Source organism: Chiloscyllium punctatum, chromosome 18 (assembly GCF_047496795.1).
Source record: "Chiloscyllium punctatum isolate Juve2018m chromosome 18, sChiPun1.3, whole genome shotgun sequence".
Taxonomy (NCBI): Eukaryota; Metazoa; Chordata; class Chondrichthyes; order Orectolobiformes; family Hemiscylliidae; genus Chiloscyllium; species Chiloscyllium punctatum.
The window spans coordinates 72,312,894-72,330,419 of NC_092756.1; the positions used below are offsets into that span (position 1 = coordinate 72,312,894).

General features: G+C 41.5%; 1 protein-coding gene across 2 annotated transcripts in view; it reads right to left on the minus strand.

The window, feature by feature from the left end:
- Positions 1-1,088: 1,088 nt before the first annotated feature.
- The window catches only part of ift56 (intraflagellar transport 56), a 97,570-nt gene continuing 81,132 nt past the window's right edge, over positions 1,089-17,526 (minus strand). For both annotated transcript variants that reach the window (XM_072588483.1, XM_072588484.1), the window contains 4 exons: positions 15,697-15,766; positions 13,550-13,656; positions 10,092-10,225; positions 1,089-2,458 (listed from right to left, as the gene is read on the minus strand). In XM_072588483.1, the coding sequence (XP_072444584.1) occupies positions 2,347-2,458; positions 10,092-10,225; positions 13,550-13,656; positions 15,697-15,766 (423 nt within the window). In that variant the 3' untranslated portion in view covers positions 1,089-2,346. The remainder of the gene's footprint in view (positions 2,459-10,091; positions 10,226-13,549; positions 13,657-15,696; positions 15,767-17,526) is intronic.

The window sequence follows — 17,526 nt, forward strand, 5'->3', positions numbered from 1 at the left end:
TTGTCTTATTCCACAGTGCATCACCTCACACGTTTCAGGATTAAATTCCAGCTTCCACTGATTTACAGTGTGTCACTTCATATCCAAACAGTGGATTAAAAATATCTAGATGGTAGGGAGAGGAGAAAGAGGGGAAACAAGCCACTATCTTCTTGGGAAAAGACTAGGAGGTCCCTTAAACCAGCAAGAAAGAAGAACAAAAACTGATACCACCAGAAACAGCATGATTTGGGGCTGCACAGTGGCTCAGTGGTTAGCACTGCTGCCTCACAGCACCAGGGACCCAGGTTCGATTCTAGTCTTGGGTGACTGCCTGTGTGGAGGTTGCACATTCTCCCTGTGTCTGCGTGGGTTTCCTCCCGCAGGTCAAGTGAATTGGCCATGCTAAATTGCCCATAGTGCTGGGTGTGTTAGTCAGAGGGGAATGGGTCTGGGTGGGTTGCTCTTTGGGGGAGGGGGGCGCGGGCGTGGAATTGGTGTGACTTTTGTTGGGCCGAAGGGTCTGTTTCCACACTGTAGGAAATCTAATTTTAAAAAAGTCAGGGATGAATGCTCTACAACTTCAAAACTGCCATCCATGCTTTTCCATTCTACAGAACAGCTTCGGGATTGGTGAAACTTTAAATCTGTCAGGTCGTACACCTTTTTAGTCTAATTCACTGATGTGTCATAACTAAACTGCTGCTAATTTAATTAACCAGCTGAAAAATTGCTGCATGTTGTTGATTGTCTATATTAAGTTATTATGATCAGAGACCCTCAAAAATCAACGCTTGCTGGTCATCTTTTTCTGTTCCATTAAGCATACAGTTGACACTGAACTGAAAAGGGCTGTTCAGACATATCTGGTGCTTCTCTCATCTCAGAGCAACAGCCTTTCCTCATTAAGTACATTTTTAAAAAGCATTCTACATCCCCTTTCAATGAGTGAGTAAACACATTTAATCAATTGTACTTGAGGTAGAGAGATTGAGAGATAGCTGAGCGGTGGAAGAGGGGGAAAAGTAACTGCTGCTCCACTCCACTGGGATCTAACTGCAGGAGCAGATCCACTCAGAATGAAACATACCCATGTTTGGCAAAAGGAGTTTGTTGAAAGTAAATGCTTTATTTACACAAGAAAATGTACAAGTGTGCTAATTATACAAGAATTATGCAAAAACAGACATGGATACAGAATGCCAATAATCAAACTGCATATTGATATTAACCAGTAAATATTATTTTAAACAATTTTTATGTATAAAGGTTCACCTTGAGCCACAGACTGGTGTTAGACTTTGGTCCCAAAAGCACAGAACTAGACACCTCGTGCAAATAATTGTCCTTTACAAACATGAACTTGATGGTGAGTCTGTATAGCTTATTCCACCAAGGAGTGGGGCATCACAGTTGAGCCTGATCAATTTACATCTAATAAAATTGTACACACTCTCCAGTGTAGGACACAGGTTAGCAAATTTAAATGTGCTGCCTTGCTTTGCTCCCCTACTGCATTTCTTATTCCACAGTTCTGAGTGTCAACCTGCTCCCCTGTCTGGCTTCTGCTGCTGCTCTCTAACTGGAAGTCTGCCCACAGCATGTGGATTGCCTGACACTTTATTCTTTCTGGACTGGGGGGAGGGGAGAGAAACCATCACCACTGCCTAGCACTGCTCCTGGCAGGAATTCTACATGTGGGTAAACTATATCTGGTTTCTATATGATGGAATCATTGTTGGGGCATGTTTGCTATTAATCCACAGGTTTACTCATCATGTAAGTGAGCTTAAACCCAACCAAATAAACAAAGAGGCAAGCAGTTTTGTGACAAAAGTTGCAAGACAGCAGAGCAATAGGTCATTTGAAACTGCAGTTATTTTCTTTGATTGTTACTATTGCATACTCATGTGAAGTGGGGGAAGCATAGCTTTAGCAAAAGAAGTTTAAGGGGATTTTGTAATTTATGAAGCCACTTTTGTCCTGTGTCCTGTTCAGATAACTGGATGCAGAGAATAATATAATAATAGTGGTCAGTATGCAGTAGATACCTGTATAATTCAACATGCAGACATGGAAGCTCTCGAAAAAGTCTTTATTCACCGAGAACAGCAAAGTCACAAAGGGAATTGAAAGTGCATTAAACATGCGGTTTTAATTTTGGTAGATCGTTAACTGCAATCAGTCAGAGAGCAATAGGCATCTTCCATGGAATGCTACATTGCATCACTGCACATCCCGACAGCTGTGTGTTGGGGCTGTGCAATAACGACTCACACGTCAGTGAGAGAAACAGAGCCCACCATGAAGAAGTCAGCAGCTCCTTCTGGCCCACACTCCATTTTTTGGTCCTTTTGCTCTGGGCCTTTAAACAGATACCCGATTGTCTTTGGCCCATTTCTTTAAGGTTCGGATTATGTATTCCACCTGAGGATTCCCAGTGTTCCGAAGGAGATGGAGAACTTCTCTCATGGTGTCCCTAGTAAAGAAGCACAATAATTTAGTGAGGTCTGGTCATGAAAAAGAACACATACCATCCCTCCATTGTTCTGTGCTAATCTCTCCCACTGCAGAGGAGGGCAAGAATGGCCACTGGCGAACCCCTCCAAAGTATCTGTCTAGCTCTATAACTCTGATTTCTTGACAGTCCCCAATTTTAATCACTCCATGCCTACAACTGCCTGGGCCCTTAACTCTGGAATTTTCTCTGTGAATCTCACCTTTCTTTATTCCTTAAAGAGATTCTCTTTGGTCATCAGCTTATAATATGACTTTATTCTGTTCGATGTTGAATTTTGCTTTATAATGTTCCTGGCATCCTTGGATATTTTATTATTGTAAAAATGCTACATGGATATAACTTGCTGCTGCAATTGTTGTAACAAATGGAAATCGACTGGTACTTTGCCCAAGTAGACTTTACCTAATTCTTAAAAGTTATTCTTGGGATGTGTGCATTGTTGGTTGTGTATTTATTGCTCATCCCAAAATTCCCTTGAGGTGGTAGTGCTGTGCTGCTTTCTTGAAGTACTGCACTCTATGTATTGAAGACAGGCCAACAATGCCATTAGGGAGTGAGTTTCAGGATTGTGACCCAGCAATACTGGAAGAAAGGCGATATACTTCCAAGCAAGCGTGATTAGTGGCGTTCCAATGTACCTCATGTCCTTGTCCTTCCAAATGAAAGTGCTCAAGGGTTTGGAAGGTGCTGTCAAAGAAGCCTAGTCAAATTTCTACATAGCTACTACTAAATGTTGGTGATGGATGGATGTTTCTGGATCCGGTGCCAATCAAACAAGTGCTCGTTCTTAGATGGTGTCAAGCTTCAAGTGTTGTTGGAGTTATTCTTATCCAGGCAATTGGAGAGCATCTACCTCACTGAACTTGCGCCTTATAGATACTGGACAGGATTTGGGGACTCCCATGGTGAGTTACTTGTACAGGATTCCTGGCCTCTGGTCTGCTCTGTTAGCCACAGCATTTATATGGCTCATCCAGTTCAATTTCTGGTCGATGGTAATCCCAGGATGTTGACCATGTCGCAGTGATGGTAATACCATCGAATGTTAAGAGATGATGGTTAGATTCACTCTTGTTAGAAGTGGTCATTGCCTTGCACTTGTGTGGCACAACTGTTATATGCCACTTTTCAGCCCGAGCCTGGATACTTACTGTCCTAATTTTAACGAGGACTGCCTCAGTATCTGAGGAATTGCAAAATCATCATCAAACATCCTCACAGCTGACGTTATTATGGCAGAATGGTCACTGGTTTGGCCAAGGACATTACCCTGAGAAACTCATACAGGAATATCCAGGAATGGAGATGACTAAACTCCAACAATCACAATCATCTTCCTTTGCGCCAAGTATGACTCCAAACAGTGAAGAATATTCCCAGATTTCCACTGGCTCACCAGATATCATTTGTACTTTATGACTCTAGGTTTGCTCAAGTCAAGCCACACATGGTCAAATCTGGCTTTGAAATCAACTCATACCTCACCTCTGAAATTCTACTCTTTTACCCACACTTGAACCAGGGCTGTAATGATATTAGGTGAAACCCAAACTGGACATCAGTGAACAGATTATTGCTAATGATTAAGATAAGACTAAAGGTGGGGTGGGGGGGGGATGTAATTTACCAGGTTTGATTTTTTTCTACTTTTTCTATACAGGACAGACAAGGGCTATTTTCTACATTGTTGGGAATTTCTCAGGGATTTGGCTCTATTGCAACAACTTGGTTAGCAGTGTGGCTAGATCTGCAGCATGTGGCTACAGTACTATTGCCAGAAAGTTGTCAGGCCCAAAGCCTTTCAGTATTCAGTGCCTTTGTTTTTTGATATCACATGGAATAAATTGAACTGGCTGAAGATTTGCACCTGTTATGCTCGGGACTTATGGAGGAAGCATCCACTAGAACTTCTGGCTGAAGATTGTTGAGAGTGCTTCAGCCTTATCCTTGGCAGTGACCTGCTGGGTCTTCCAACATTGAGGATGGGGATATTTGTGGAGCCTCCTCTTCCAGTGAATTGTTTGATTGTCCAGCACCATTGAAGACTAGATGTCGTAGGACAGCAGAGCTTGGATATGATTTGTTGATTGTGAAATCACTTAGCTGTCTGTCACTAGCTGCCTTTGCTATTTTGCACTGTAGTGTAATTCTGTTTTGTAGCTTCATCAGATTGACACTTAGTCATTTTTAGATCCCACCCCCACCCTCCTCTAGCTTATCTCTCCACGCTTCAGGCTCACTGCCTTTATTCCTGGTGAAGGGCTTTTGCCCGAAACGTCGATTTCACTGCTCGTTGGATGCTGCCTGAACTGCTGTGCTCTTCCAGCACCACTAATCCAGAATTTGGTTTTTACCTCATTTTTAGATATGTCTGGTGCTGCTCTTGGCATGGTCTCCTGTACTCTTCATTGAACCCTTGCTATGATGGTAATGGGAGCATGGGGGATATATCGGGCCATTAAGTTGCAGATTATGTTGGAGTACAGTTCTGCTGCTGCTGATGGCCGATGGTGCCTCATGGATGCCCAGTTTTGAATTGCTAGAAGTCCATCTCATTTGGCATGGTGATAGTGCCCCTCAACACAAGAATTCTCAACTGTGAAGGCAGGACTTCATCTCCACAAAGAGTGTGCAGTGGTCACTCTTACTATCATGGACAGATTTATCTCTGACAGGCAGATTGGTGACAATAATGTAAAGCTTGCTTATGTCCCTCACCACCTGCTGCAAATCCAGCAATGTCCTTTGGAACTGAACAAGTCTGTTCAGTAGTGCTGCTACTGAGCTACTCTTGATGGTGAACATTAAAATCCCCAAACCAAGGGAGTTTGCATTCTTGCCACCCTCATGGCTTCCTCCAGATGCTGTTCAACATGAAGAATATTGATTAATCAGCCTGGGTGATGGAATGTGGTAATCAGCAGGAAGTTTACTTGTCCATGTTTGACCTGATGCCATGAGACCTCATGGGGTTAGAAATCATTGATAAGGATAGCTAGAGCAACTCCATCCTGTCTATATACCACACTGCCATCTAGGGTCTATCATGCCATTGGGACAGGATATAAGCAGGGATGGTAATGGCAGTGTCTGGGACACAATCACTCTCTTGGGAGTCATACCTTACAGACAATGAGACTGTTGTTGTTCGTCTCCGAGACAGCTTTCCCAATATTAGCACTAATCCCCAATATTACTAAAGAGGACTTTGCAGAGTTGACCGGGCTATGTTTGAGTTGTTATTTCTACTGCCTCTGTCAATACCAGCTGGTCAATCCAGTTTCATTTCTTTTTTGAGACTTTCCAGTAATTGTTCTAACTGACAAAGCAATTTATAGGGTAAGACGGTGAACAGGCTACCTGTGCCTCATACTTTGACCTCTATGTTCTTTTGTAAAAAACCAACCACCAAACAATACATGTTCTGCCACTGGTACTTCAATGCATATACCTCATCCAAGCCATTTTGGCCTTGCGCTTGGTGTGCTCAATCTAAGGTTCTGTGTCCTGGATAACATTCTCAAGAATCTACTTTCAAAACGCTGTGAACATAAGAGTCATTGAGATGTACAGCACAGAAACAGACCCTTCGATCCAATCTGTCCATGCCGACCAATATCCCAACTCAATTGAGCATCTTCATATATTACAACAGAGAGGTGGTTCATGCCCCAACAAAAGCTGCCTTCATGATATCATTAATGTTTTTCAGGATAATATCAGTGTTGCTCTGCTCCCTCTTTGCCTGATGCATTCCCCGTTCTGCTTGGTTGACATGGTTGCCTGACTTGCATGTAATTCATAAGAAGTCAGATAGTGTTCCAGAGTGACAGTCTGGATGATTGCCCACCTCCCTCACACCAGCCTGAAATGCTGAGATTAATTGCAGTAGCCTAATGCTACCTTGATTGAAACCAAATTGGGGCAGCATGGTGGCTCAGTGGTTAGCACTGCTGCCTCACAGTGCCCGGAAGCAGGGTTCAATTCCAGCCTCGAGTAACTGTGTGTGTGGAGTTTGCACATTCTCCCTGTGTCTGCATGGGCTTCCTCCAGGGGCTCCAGTTTCCTCCCACTATCCAAAGATGTGCAGGTCAGGTGAACTGGCCATGCTAAATTGCCCATAGTGTTCAGGGATCTGTAGGTTTGTTGCATTAGTCAGGGGTAAATGTAGGGGAATGGGTCTTGGTGGGTTAGTCTTCGGACGTTGGTGTGGGCTTGTTGGGCTGAAGGGCCTGTTTCCACACTGAAGGGATTTTATGATTCTAATTACATCAACCCAAAATGTTATATCATAGACAATAACACGGATGAAGTCATTCAGTCTAGCATGTCTGTTGATGGTCCTTTAAAAGACCTATCAAATTAGCTTTATTTCCCCACAACTCTTTAAAAAAAAAGTGGAAAAGAAACTTTTACAAAGTTACTATAGATTCTGCTACCTCAACCTTCTGACAGAACATTCCAGATTTGAACAAGTTGCTGTATTTTAAAAAATATAATCTCATTTTCCATCTGTTCCTTTTGCCAATTATTTTAGATCCTTGGCATCTCACTCTGACCTTCCCGCTCAAAACCCCTCAAAATTTCAAACACCTATTAAATCTCATCTTGATTTTCTTTGTCCCAAGATAAAGCAATCCCATCTTCTCCGGTATCTCTCCATAATTGAAATTGCTCAATCCAAGAGATTTACCCCGATATTACTCTGTTTAAATGGGTCTGTCACTTATTTGGATGAATTGACTGAGCTGTCAGGTACACTACAATAAATCTTGTGTTACTTTGCACTTTTTTTCCTTTGTTGGAGCTTCCTTGACAGGTCATCATACCAGAGGTGAACGTTCATGCAGACAATCTGCTGCCCCACCATTCTTGCTCTATAATTGGCTGCTGGGAGGTTACAAGAAAGCTAGCCTGACTTTTACTTTGCTTGCCATCGCTTCATTTGGAAGGAATGGCATGGGTTTGGTGTTTAGCCAATGCCTGTGTCAAGCTTCAAGAAGTACAGCAAAAACAAAATCCACTGCTAGCAAAGAATCATGGGAAGGAACATACAGTTCGAGCTTCAGCCAAACATTCAGTATTTTTAGCTGTCACAAAGAGAACACTGATGGTCAGTGATAAAAAGAATTAGTGCCAGAATGAGAGCGCCTGCAAGCGAATTTCCCACTCCACTGACTGCCTGATCCAAGCTTTCCTGAGCAGGAGTTAGCAAGAAAAACCTGACGTGGGAAGGAGTTAAATCTCTCAGAGAAACCATCCAGCCAAACAGATGGGTTAGCACTGAGGTATGCTGGGCAAGACCTGTTGCCAGAAAATTCCACTTTGAACATATACAAAAATGATGGCTCCATCAAGCCTGGTGCAAACTTATGATGGCTCTGGCATTATAATTAAGTACTTCTTACTCTGTACATCTCACTCTCAGCCATCAGCTCTCACAGCCATGCAATGTCCTGGGAGACAGAAAAATAAAAACAGAGAAAAACACAAGAGAATTCCTTACCCAGCCCTTGGTGGTTTGAAGAACACAATAAATGTACCATACCACAACTCTGGTGTACTGATGGCATAACAACATTGCCTGCATTCACTGCCCCAGGCAAACAAGTTGCAGCAGAATAACTGCTATGAGAAAGAGATTCACCCACCATCTGTTCTACCCTTAACTCTCATTCAAATCACAGGAAGGTCAGAGTATAAAGCAGTGCCAAGGAGACCTACATTAGTTAACAGAAGGAGCACATTCAGATAAAAGGGAATGAATGTGTGGAACAATCTGTCTGGAAAGTGATAGAGTGAATGCATGAGGGAGATAAGTTACTAAGAGTCAAAATAGTACTTTTCATCTTTGTCCATTAGGAACTTAATTTTGAGAGACTTTTTAAAAAAACTGCTCACTTCTGAACAGATCGGATCTAATAAAAAGACAAAGTGCTGGAGAAGCTCAGCAGGTCTCACAGTATATGTAGAAAGAGAAACAGAATTAATATTTTGAGTCTTCTTTTGTCTTAAAAATGATAATTAGAATGATTATTACTGGACTCCTCCCAAATGTGTAACTCTGGTTCTGCTTAAAGCAGCGGTGGACCTCCCATGTTGCGTCATGACAGCAACTAACCACTTACTGTTATTAACTCAGTTGCATCACAGGCTGCGTGCAACTGTGAGAAGTCACCAAACCAGATATTATCATTGGCACTGACTTAAAAAGACTATTACATAAAAAGCAATACAGTTGAGCAATGGGAGGCAAGGAAGTGGTGCCTAGACTAACTGCATGCTTTGAGTGGGAAAGGAAAGGCATCAAAGCTTCAATTTCATGGATGACTAAAGAAATCAGGGTTAAAATTAAAAATTCAAAAGGAAGCTCATGATTCATAAGTGTCAAGAATCAAGAGGGAAGCGGAGAAGGAATAAAGGAAGGGCAAAAGAATGCATGAGGATATTTTACATTGATCCCAGCAAGACGATGAGATACTGGTTCAACTTTTCATCCAAAAGATAGCAACTCTAATAATACAGCAGTCCTTAGCACTTCACTGAAGTATCAGCAAAGATTGGATTAACGAGTAGGATAACAGCAAACTTCAGGAGGTCAAAGGCTTTTGAAATAGGCAGACACATTACACATCAAATATAATCTAGAGATTCAGTATTTTTAGCTGTCACAAAGAGAACACTGATGGTCAGTGATAAAAAGAGTTAGTGCCAGAGTGAGAGCGCCTGCAAGCGAATTTCCCACTCCACCGATTGCCTGATCCAAGCTTTCCTGAGCAGGAAAAGCCTTACGTGGGAAGGAGTTAAATCTCCCAGAGAAACCATCCAGCCAAACAGATGGGTTAGCACTGAGGTGTGCTGGGCAAGACCTGTTGCCAGAAAATGCCACTTTGAACATATACAAAAATGATGGCTCCATCAAGCCTGGTGCAAACTCATGATGGCTCTGGCATTATAATTAAGCACTTCTTACTCTGTACATCTCACTCTCAGCCATCAGCTCTTACAGCCATGCAATGTTCTGGGAGACAGAAAAATAAAAACAGAGAAAAACGCAAGAGAATTCCTTTCCCAACCCTAAGTCCTAAGTAATGCGTTTTAGGAGGAACATTTTGGGAGTGAAGGGATCAACAAAGGGGCGGGAGGCTGAAAAAAAGGAATATTTTAATCCAGCGGATTACTTGAAAAGTAGGTGGAAACACACCCAATATTAACTTTCAAAGAAGCATTGCATATATTAAGAATTTTGCAGAAACATGCATAAGGGGTGGGATTAATTGGGTAGCTCTTTTAAATGGCTATAACAGACACAATATACCAGCTGAATTCCTGTACTGTATGAGTGGATAATAACCTGACAGGCAGCAAGAATTTAAAGCACACTAGAGGATTTCACAATCATTGTAGACAGCCACGTTTATAATGGACAATTGACATCATGTGATCAGCCTAGGTGTTACAAACCTGTCAATCATTATTTACATGGCAGGAAGCCTTCTACAAAACATAGAGCAGTTCCTACAGCTCTGTTAGTTTCTAACACACAAATACGCAAGTGTTTGAAATGAACCTTGTTCCTGGAGATACTCACTTTGGTTCCCGGCCCGCTAAAATCATTTGAAAAATCCCAACACATGCTCCACGTTTTCCTTCCCAGTACTCCGGATTTGGATCCAGGCGCTCAAGCACATCAAAAGCTTTTGCAGCATAGTAGAACTGTCCCATCTGAAAGGAAAACGATATTACAACTGAGGTCTATCGAATTCACCAGTTTAAATTTGATTTAACAAAATACATTTATTTTTTGAAGCTTGTCACCTTCACTAAATCTGTCAGGATTGAATTTTTTTTAAATGACAAAGGGAGGAGAATTTGCATGGGACCCACAGTACAGAAATAATCTATTTGGCCCATACGTCCCTGCTAGTTTTTATACACCAAACGAGTGTTCACCCAGTCTAATATCCTGTATGTGGCTGCAATTCCAGATTATTTCTCTAGTCAATGAAAACCAACATCAGGAACAGGACATGCAATCGGTATTGCCGTTGGCCATGCTCTCAGTATCAAGGCTGTGTCAGTGCTGGGTGGTGGGACTCACACTGTCCTCAATGTATTAAAATGTAGACCAAGAGATGATCAAAATTTAAACAAGTTGTGTGTGAATAAAGTGGAGGAGCATTAACTGATGGCAATGTTAATTGTACAAAGAGAGTCTTACAATGAAAGGAAGCAAACAGCATAAGCAGCAAGTGATAGACAGGACTATACCATTCAACAATCCATGGATCAGATCTGCTTAGGCACTGCAATCCTACCACATCAAGCTATGAATTGTGATATGCAACTAAACAACTCATTGGAGGAGGTGACCCCACAAATATCCCCATCTTTAATAATGGGGGAGCCTAACACATCAGTACAAAAGATAAGGCTGAAGCATTTGTCATAATTGCCAGCTGGAAGTGCTGAGTGAAAATGATCCATCTCAGTATCTTTGGTGTCAGTCTCCAGCTAATTCAATTCACTCTGTAGGATATCAAGGAACAGCTGAAGGCATTGGATATCGCGAAAGCTATGAACCTGATAACTATCTGGCAATAATACTTGAGAAGTGTGTTCCAGAACTTGCCATATTCACAGCCAAAGGTATTCCACTATAGTTCAATATTAGCATTTATCCAACAATATGGAAATGTCAAATACCTGTATACTAAAGCTGCACAGATCAAGCCTGTTACCACACCATCAATTTACTCTTGATCGTGAATAAAGTGATGGCATTTCCCTTCTGCAATTGTATCAAGCACCACTGGCTTAACAGTATACTCTGCACGGCTACAGCCTTGGTCCTCATTTGGGGGGGCGAGGTGGTGCGGTGCGTGTGTGCGTATATAGCAAAAGTAGAGTCAACAGAAACCTCTTCACTGTTTGGAGTTATATCTAGCACAAAGGAATACAGTTGTGGCAGTTGAAGATCACTCATCTCAGATCAGAGACATCTCTGCAGAAGTTTCCTTAGGCCCAAAACCCAACCATCTTCTGCTGTTTCAGCAGTGATGTTCTCTCCATAAGGTGAGAACTGGGGATGTTCACTGATGACTGCAGAATGTTTAAACTATTTGTGACTCAGATTCTAAAGAAGTCCATTTCCAAATACAATGGACACTTAGACAATATCGAGGCTTCGGCTATCAAGTGGCAAGAAACATTACTTAAGTGTCAGGCAATGAGCATCTCCAATAAGAGATGATCTAACCATCACCTTTCTGAATCCTCTCTCATTAACATCCTAGGGGGTTTCCATTGTCTAGAAACTTATCAATAACATTCACGAAGCTTGACATCATCCAGGACAAAGCAGCCCCTCTCATTGGCAATACATCTTCAATCATTCACTGTCTCTACTGCGATGAACTATAATAGCATTGAATACTATCTAGAGATGTACTGGAGAAATTCACCAAGGCATCAACGACAGCACTTTCCAAATCCACAACCACTATCTGGGCAGGAGAATGGGGTTGAGAAACATATCAGCTATGTTTGAATTGTGAGGCAGATCCAAGGGCCAAAAGGCCTGATTCTGCTCCTATATTTTACAGTCTTATGGGGTCAGTTGATAGAGTGAGATGTGTTGGTTCCAATTTAAAGGCACCAATATACAGCCTCAGATCACATAAGCTGCATCCTTCAACCCAACAAGAAGTCTATGACTCTTCAGTCCAGGAGGATGCAGAACTTTGGCAGAAAGATGCTCTTGTTGACACAGCAGTAAGTAGATCTTGGGTGGCCTCATAATTCAGTGATGAGCATCCATGTGCTACTCCAGGCTACTTAGGTAAGACACGAGGTCTTCTTCCCCAAGGACAGCAGAAGACCTCTCTGCCTAACCAAGGAAATCTGGACAGAGAAGGTCAACAAATTTGCAGTCATCCAGCGAAAGTGGTAACACTGCCTCAAGTAAATCAATGGCTTTCTCCACTCAACAAGGTAAGTTCCCCAAAGACAGCAACTAGAAAGTGGGTGAGGCAGGAATATGGCTGCTGGTGTGGGAGGGCTCATCACATATTTAGAAATGGGTTGAGGCTACATTCTCCCATTCGATAGGAGTAACGGCTTTGTCAAAGGGCATAAGCTTGGTACTGATGATCCTTGCAAAACAGCAGTTACAAGCAGCTAGCACACAAGCTGAATAGGCATATCGGGTGACAAACATCATTCATTCACGTTTCCACCTCCATGATCAGCAGAGTCCCAATCCTGCTGCCCACGAAGGAGGTAGTTTCTAGAATTTGCACGGTACTTCAACAGATGCTTGGTTGTAGCTGGTGAGACAGGAGTTCAGTTACAAGAAGTGAGTAGCTTAATGACCAACTATGAGAAACTACAGGTGAGCATAGGATGTAGTGCTTGTGCTCTCCATGTATGTATCTCAATCCAAACAGCATCCAAATCTGTAGATCCTATCTGAATGGGAGAAAATTGCTGATCCTTTTATTCTCTCTCCCAGGTCAAGCACAGGACAGAACGGCTATTTCTGGGGGGACATTTAGGGAGGAGGAATGTCCTGAGGGTGCAGTGACACTTTATTCCCCAGTATAATCCAACAGTGGAAATAATTTCATCTCAGTGAGTATAGATCACAAGTTTCCACCTATTGTTAACGGCTCTTTGGCAGTGCAGGAGTGTCACAGGTCACATCAAGGGCTGGTTACAGGCAACAATGGCATGCGTGGCTATATTTTGCACATTCTAGAAGTACCAGGTCTTAGAGGAAAGGGGTCAAAACTCAAGCAGAGATCAATGGCATTCGTGCAGGTTGAATATGAAATTTATTTGGTTGGATGGGTGCGGTGCAAAGAGACGTCAATATCAAGTGTGCATGTGTGTCTGTAGATTGATAAAATATCTATAAGAGCAGGGCACACCCAAGCAAATATCAAAACTCAGTTTTGAATTTCTGGAAATTTTGCAAAAGTAAATTTGAACTGCTTGTTACTGGCATCCATTGAGCACTAATTGTTCCTTAGAGCCTGTCATAGTTACCTTGTAGCAGTCATTAGCCAAGAGCTGCAATAGACTGAAGGATTCTCCTGATGTCTCCATCTTCAAATAAAGCTCCCATGCCAAGCGGGGCTTCTTGTTCATGATATCTGTGAAGGTAGAAAAAACATAGTGGCAACTTTTGACATGCACTCAGCACCAGGACTTTAAACAAACATGAAAATTGGCAAAGTGGAAATTGGAACTTTAAATTTACTGCATAAATGAGATAATCCTCATGTGACAAAGAATTTCCTCTAAAACTATCCTCAGTGATTTTGAGTGTATTCAAATTTAATATCACAAATGCACAGAGGAACAAGGGATCACTTAGATCTATTTAGTCAGTCATTGTCACTTGACCCTTCCTTATAAGGGTAACATTAACATAAAACTTCAGACTCTGGTCAATGTTTCACAATATGGTTCTAATCTAAGATCACATCACCTCTGCAGTAGAGAAAGCACTATTCAGTCCATTATGCCCTTGCTAACCCTGTGAGACTGCTATTTATTCAATCCTCTTCTGCATCCTCCCTTTGAATCACTCATGTTTTGACAACTTGTAAGACAGACTTCGAGATGATACAAGGATCTTCTTTCTGTCCCCTGCATCATACTCACAGAAGAGCTGATTGAGAGGATGCAGAAAGGTGCCAGTTAGAAGGCAATTTTCAACCTGCTTGTGTGTAGGGAACATACTGGGAGTATTTGCTATTAGTATATCACTGAAGGCACTGATTAGCAGTTTGGGGCATTTGATGAGCAACTTGCCTCAACAATGGGGAAATGTCTCAAGCTTCTGTTTTGAGTCTGCTGAATCACAGAGACGAGAGTGGTCAAAGCGAAGTTAGGTAAGGGCATTTTGCGACCTCTAAAATTCACCATATGCATCTCTCGACTAGGGAAGACAGCATTCAGCCTCCTGCTCTGGCTGGAGTTGTTCCCTAGAAGTTCTCACTGAGAGAGTGGTATGAGCTCTCTCTCAATTGTACCACTTGACTACAGGCAGTCCCTAGGTTGCAAACAGATTTTGTTCCAGAGTCTGGTTGCAGATCAATTTGTACGCAAATCAGAATATTAAAGGATATTCAACAATAGGAAGGATGTGGAAATATTCAAAAAAGTGCAGAGGAGATTTACCAGGATGTTGCCTGGAGGGAAGGTCTTATGTGGAAAGGCTGAGAGACTTGGATCTGTTCTCACTGGAGAGAAGAAAGCTAAGAGGGGGTATGATAGAGACATACAAGATGATGGGGTAGTGTTGGGGGATGGGCTTAGATTAGTTCACAGGGTCGGTGCAACATTGAGGGCCGAAGGGCCTGTTCTGCACTGAAAAGTTCTATGTTCTAATATTAAAAAGGATGCTCAACAAAAGATCAACCTGCATAAACATGTATCAAGGCTGCATTGTTTTGTACGCCAAAACACCTGTTATTACTGAGCAAGTTTTAGTTTTGGCTCAGTAAGGAACTGACCAAATAAAAGTTCACTATTGATAAATGAAGGCAAAAGTAACCAACACTAGAGAGATATGAAGGCAGTGCAATTCTTCAATATGACTGCACTTTTCAAACAGTTTAGATTAGATTACTTACAGTGTGGAAACAGGCCCTTCCGTCCAACAAGTCCACACCGACCCTCCAAAGAACAACCCACCCAGACCCATTCCCCTACAATTACCCCTTCACTTAACACTACAGGCAATCTAGCATGGCCAATTCACCTAACCTATACATTTTTGGACTGTGGGAGGAAACCGGAGCACCTGGAGGAAACCCATGCAGATACGGAGAGAATGTGCAAACTCCACATAGACAGTTGCCTGAGGCGGGAAATGAAGCCGGGTCTCTGGCACTGTGAGGCAGCAGTGCTAACCACTGTGCCATCGTGCTGCCCATATTATGGAGCTTCAAAATAAATACAAAAAAAATTGTAAATACTCAGCAGGTCAGGAAGTATCTGTGGAGAGAAACAGTTATTATTTCAGATCAATGACCCGTCATCACTAATCAATCTGACATATTAACTCTGTTTATCTCCACACATGCTGCCAGAACTTCTGGATATTTGCAACATTTTTTTTGTTTTCATTTAAATATTTCAATATGTATAAGGTTTTGTTTTTGTAGTCATGGAGCTCTACTTACAGCAACGGGCCAGCCAGCTGAGGTAAATGTAGTCATTCTTCAGTTTCTCACTCTGAATCAGCTGAAAAACCTATTAATTTTAAAGAAGTACGAAGTTCAGAGAGAAGAAATGCTGTATTAGTAAATTCTGTGTATCAAGCCATGCACAACGGCAAGGTTCCAGGTTCAGTGGGTGACCTGTGTTGAGTCATCTCATGCAGTAAGGGTACACTTGGACTCACTGTGCTCTTCTAAGGAGCAGCAAGAACAACTACTGTCAGAACATTCAGTCGCTATCCAGTGATTCTTTCTGGAAAGCTCACATGTGTGAATGTCAGAGTTCAAATGTGATTTGATTCATGGTCAAAATATTTAATTCTCACAATGAAGAATACCAGCTGAGTAAAATGCTAAAGGAAACAATGACATAAACTGATTCAAAACGAGAAAGTGAAAAGGGAAACAAAACCCCAACTTCTCCAGCCAGATACTTGAGGTCAAAAGCAACCTACAGCTTCCTCAGTTCAGCAAGAACAAAATACCATGGAAAAGTGATGGTTCAAACTGAACAAAGGGTTGAACATAAATCTACAGATCTCCGTAAGGAAGTTTTTTTGATTGAACTCTGCAGTATTCTATTACATTTATTTATTAAGTATTGGTAAGGAGCTTGTATGAAATCAGGACTCCTTTTGGTGCTATTTGATGAGTGATAACTGCAAATAGCAAGTTTAAATTTGAGAGTCCCGGATAGAAGCTGAAAATCCGCAATGCAAGACATCAATAAGATTCAAAAGGCAGGCAGAAAATGCAGTCAATTAGTAACAGTGATGAGAAAAGATTAAACTTGAGATTTAAAAACTGGTATACCATGAGAGCAACTGTAGAGTTTTCAGGTCTTGAGGAAAGAAAAGAAAAGTTAAGCTAAGAAACCAGAACAACAGGTGATGGTATCATCAGAGAGAGAAGTCTGGTTCAAGATCTAATTAAAGTTAACAGGAACAAAAAAAGACAGATTAGACTGACACTGAGATTGTGATCAAACCCAAAAGATGATGGGTAGGAGCTAGGAAAAGATCTGCTAAAAGATAAACTTTTCTTTCCTGAATATCATGTCTAAGAATGTGCTTATGGGGATGCTGTTAAAAGAGCCTTCAGAGATTCAGCTTTTGATTGCTGCCATTGGCGTTGCCATTTTTAAATTTATGTTGAAGAACGCAGTTGGGCTGTAATATAAAACTAATCCTCCAACTAAAAAGACAAGATTTCATCAAGCAAGACTAGATGTACTGAACAGACAATTCACTAGGATGCTGTGGAAGCAAGTTCCAGCTTGTAAATATTAAATTCTAGATGAACAGAAGTCTTAAATACCTGATTAATGAGATATCAAATCAGTACAACAGAAACTCCCAAATGTTTCACAGAGCTGAAGGAATTTACAATAAAGCTGATATGAACTGTGTGGTTTGTTTATTCATGCAGCTGAATATTTTATAATTGCATGCACGAGGCATTCCCATAAATTCTAAAGAATTTAAAAGGAATTTTAAAAAACATTCTGAACCTATATCATGGCTTATGCAATACAAACACAATTGCTATAAAGTTAAAAATCACACAATACCAGGTTATAGTCCAATAGGTTTAATTGGAAGCACTAGCTTTCAGAGCGCTGCTCCTTCATCAGGTGGTTGTGGAGTACACAATTGTAAGTCATAGAATTTATAGCAATTGTTATTAAAGGTGCTATATAAATACAAGTTGACAATTTTGTTAATCAATGATGGTAGTTGTTTTACAAAGATTTTGGTAACCTGCCCTAATGTCTCCTGATCTGATTTGGCTCAG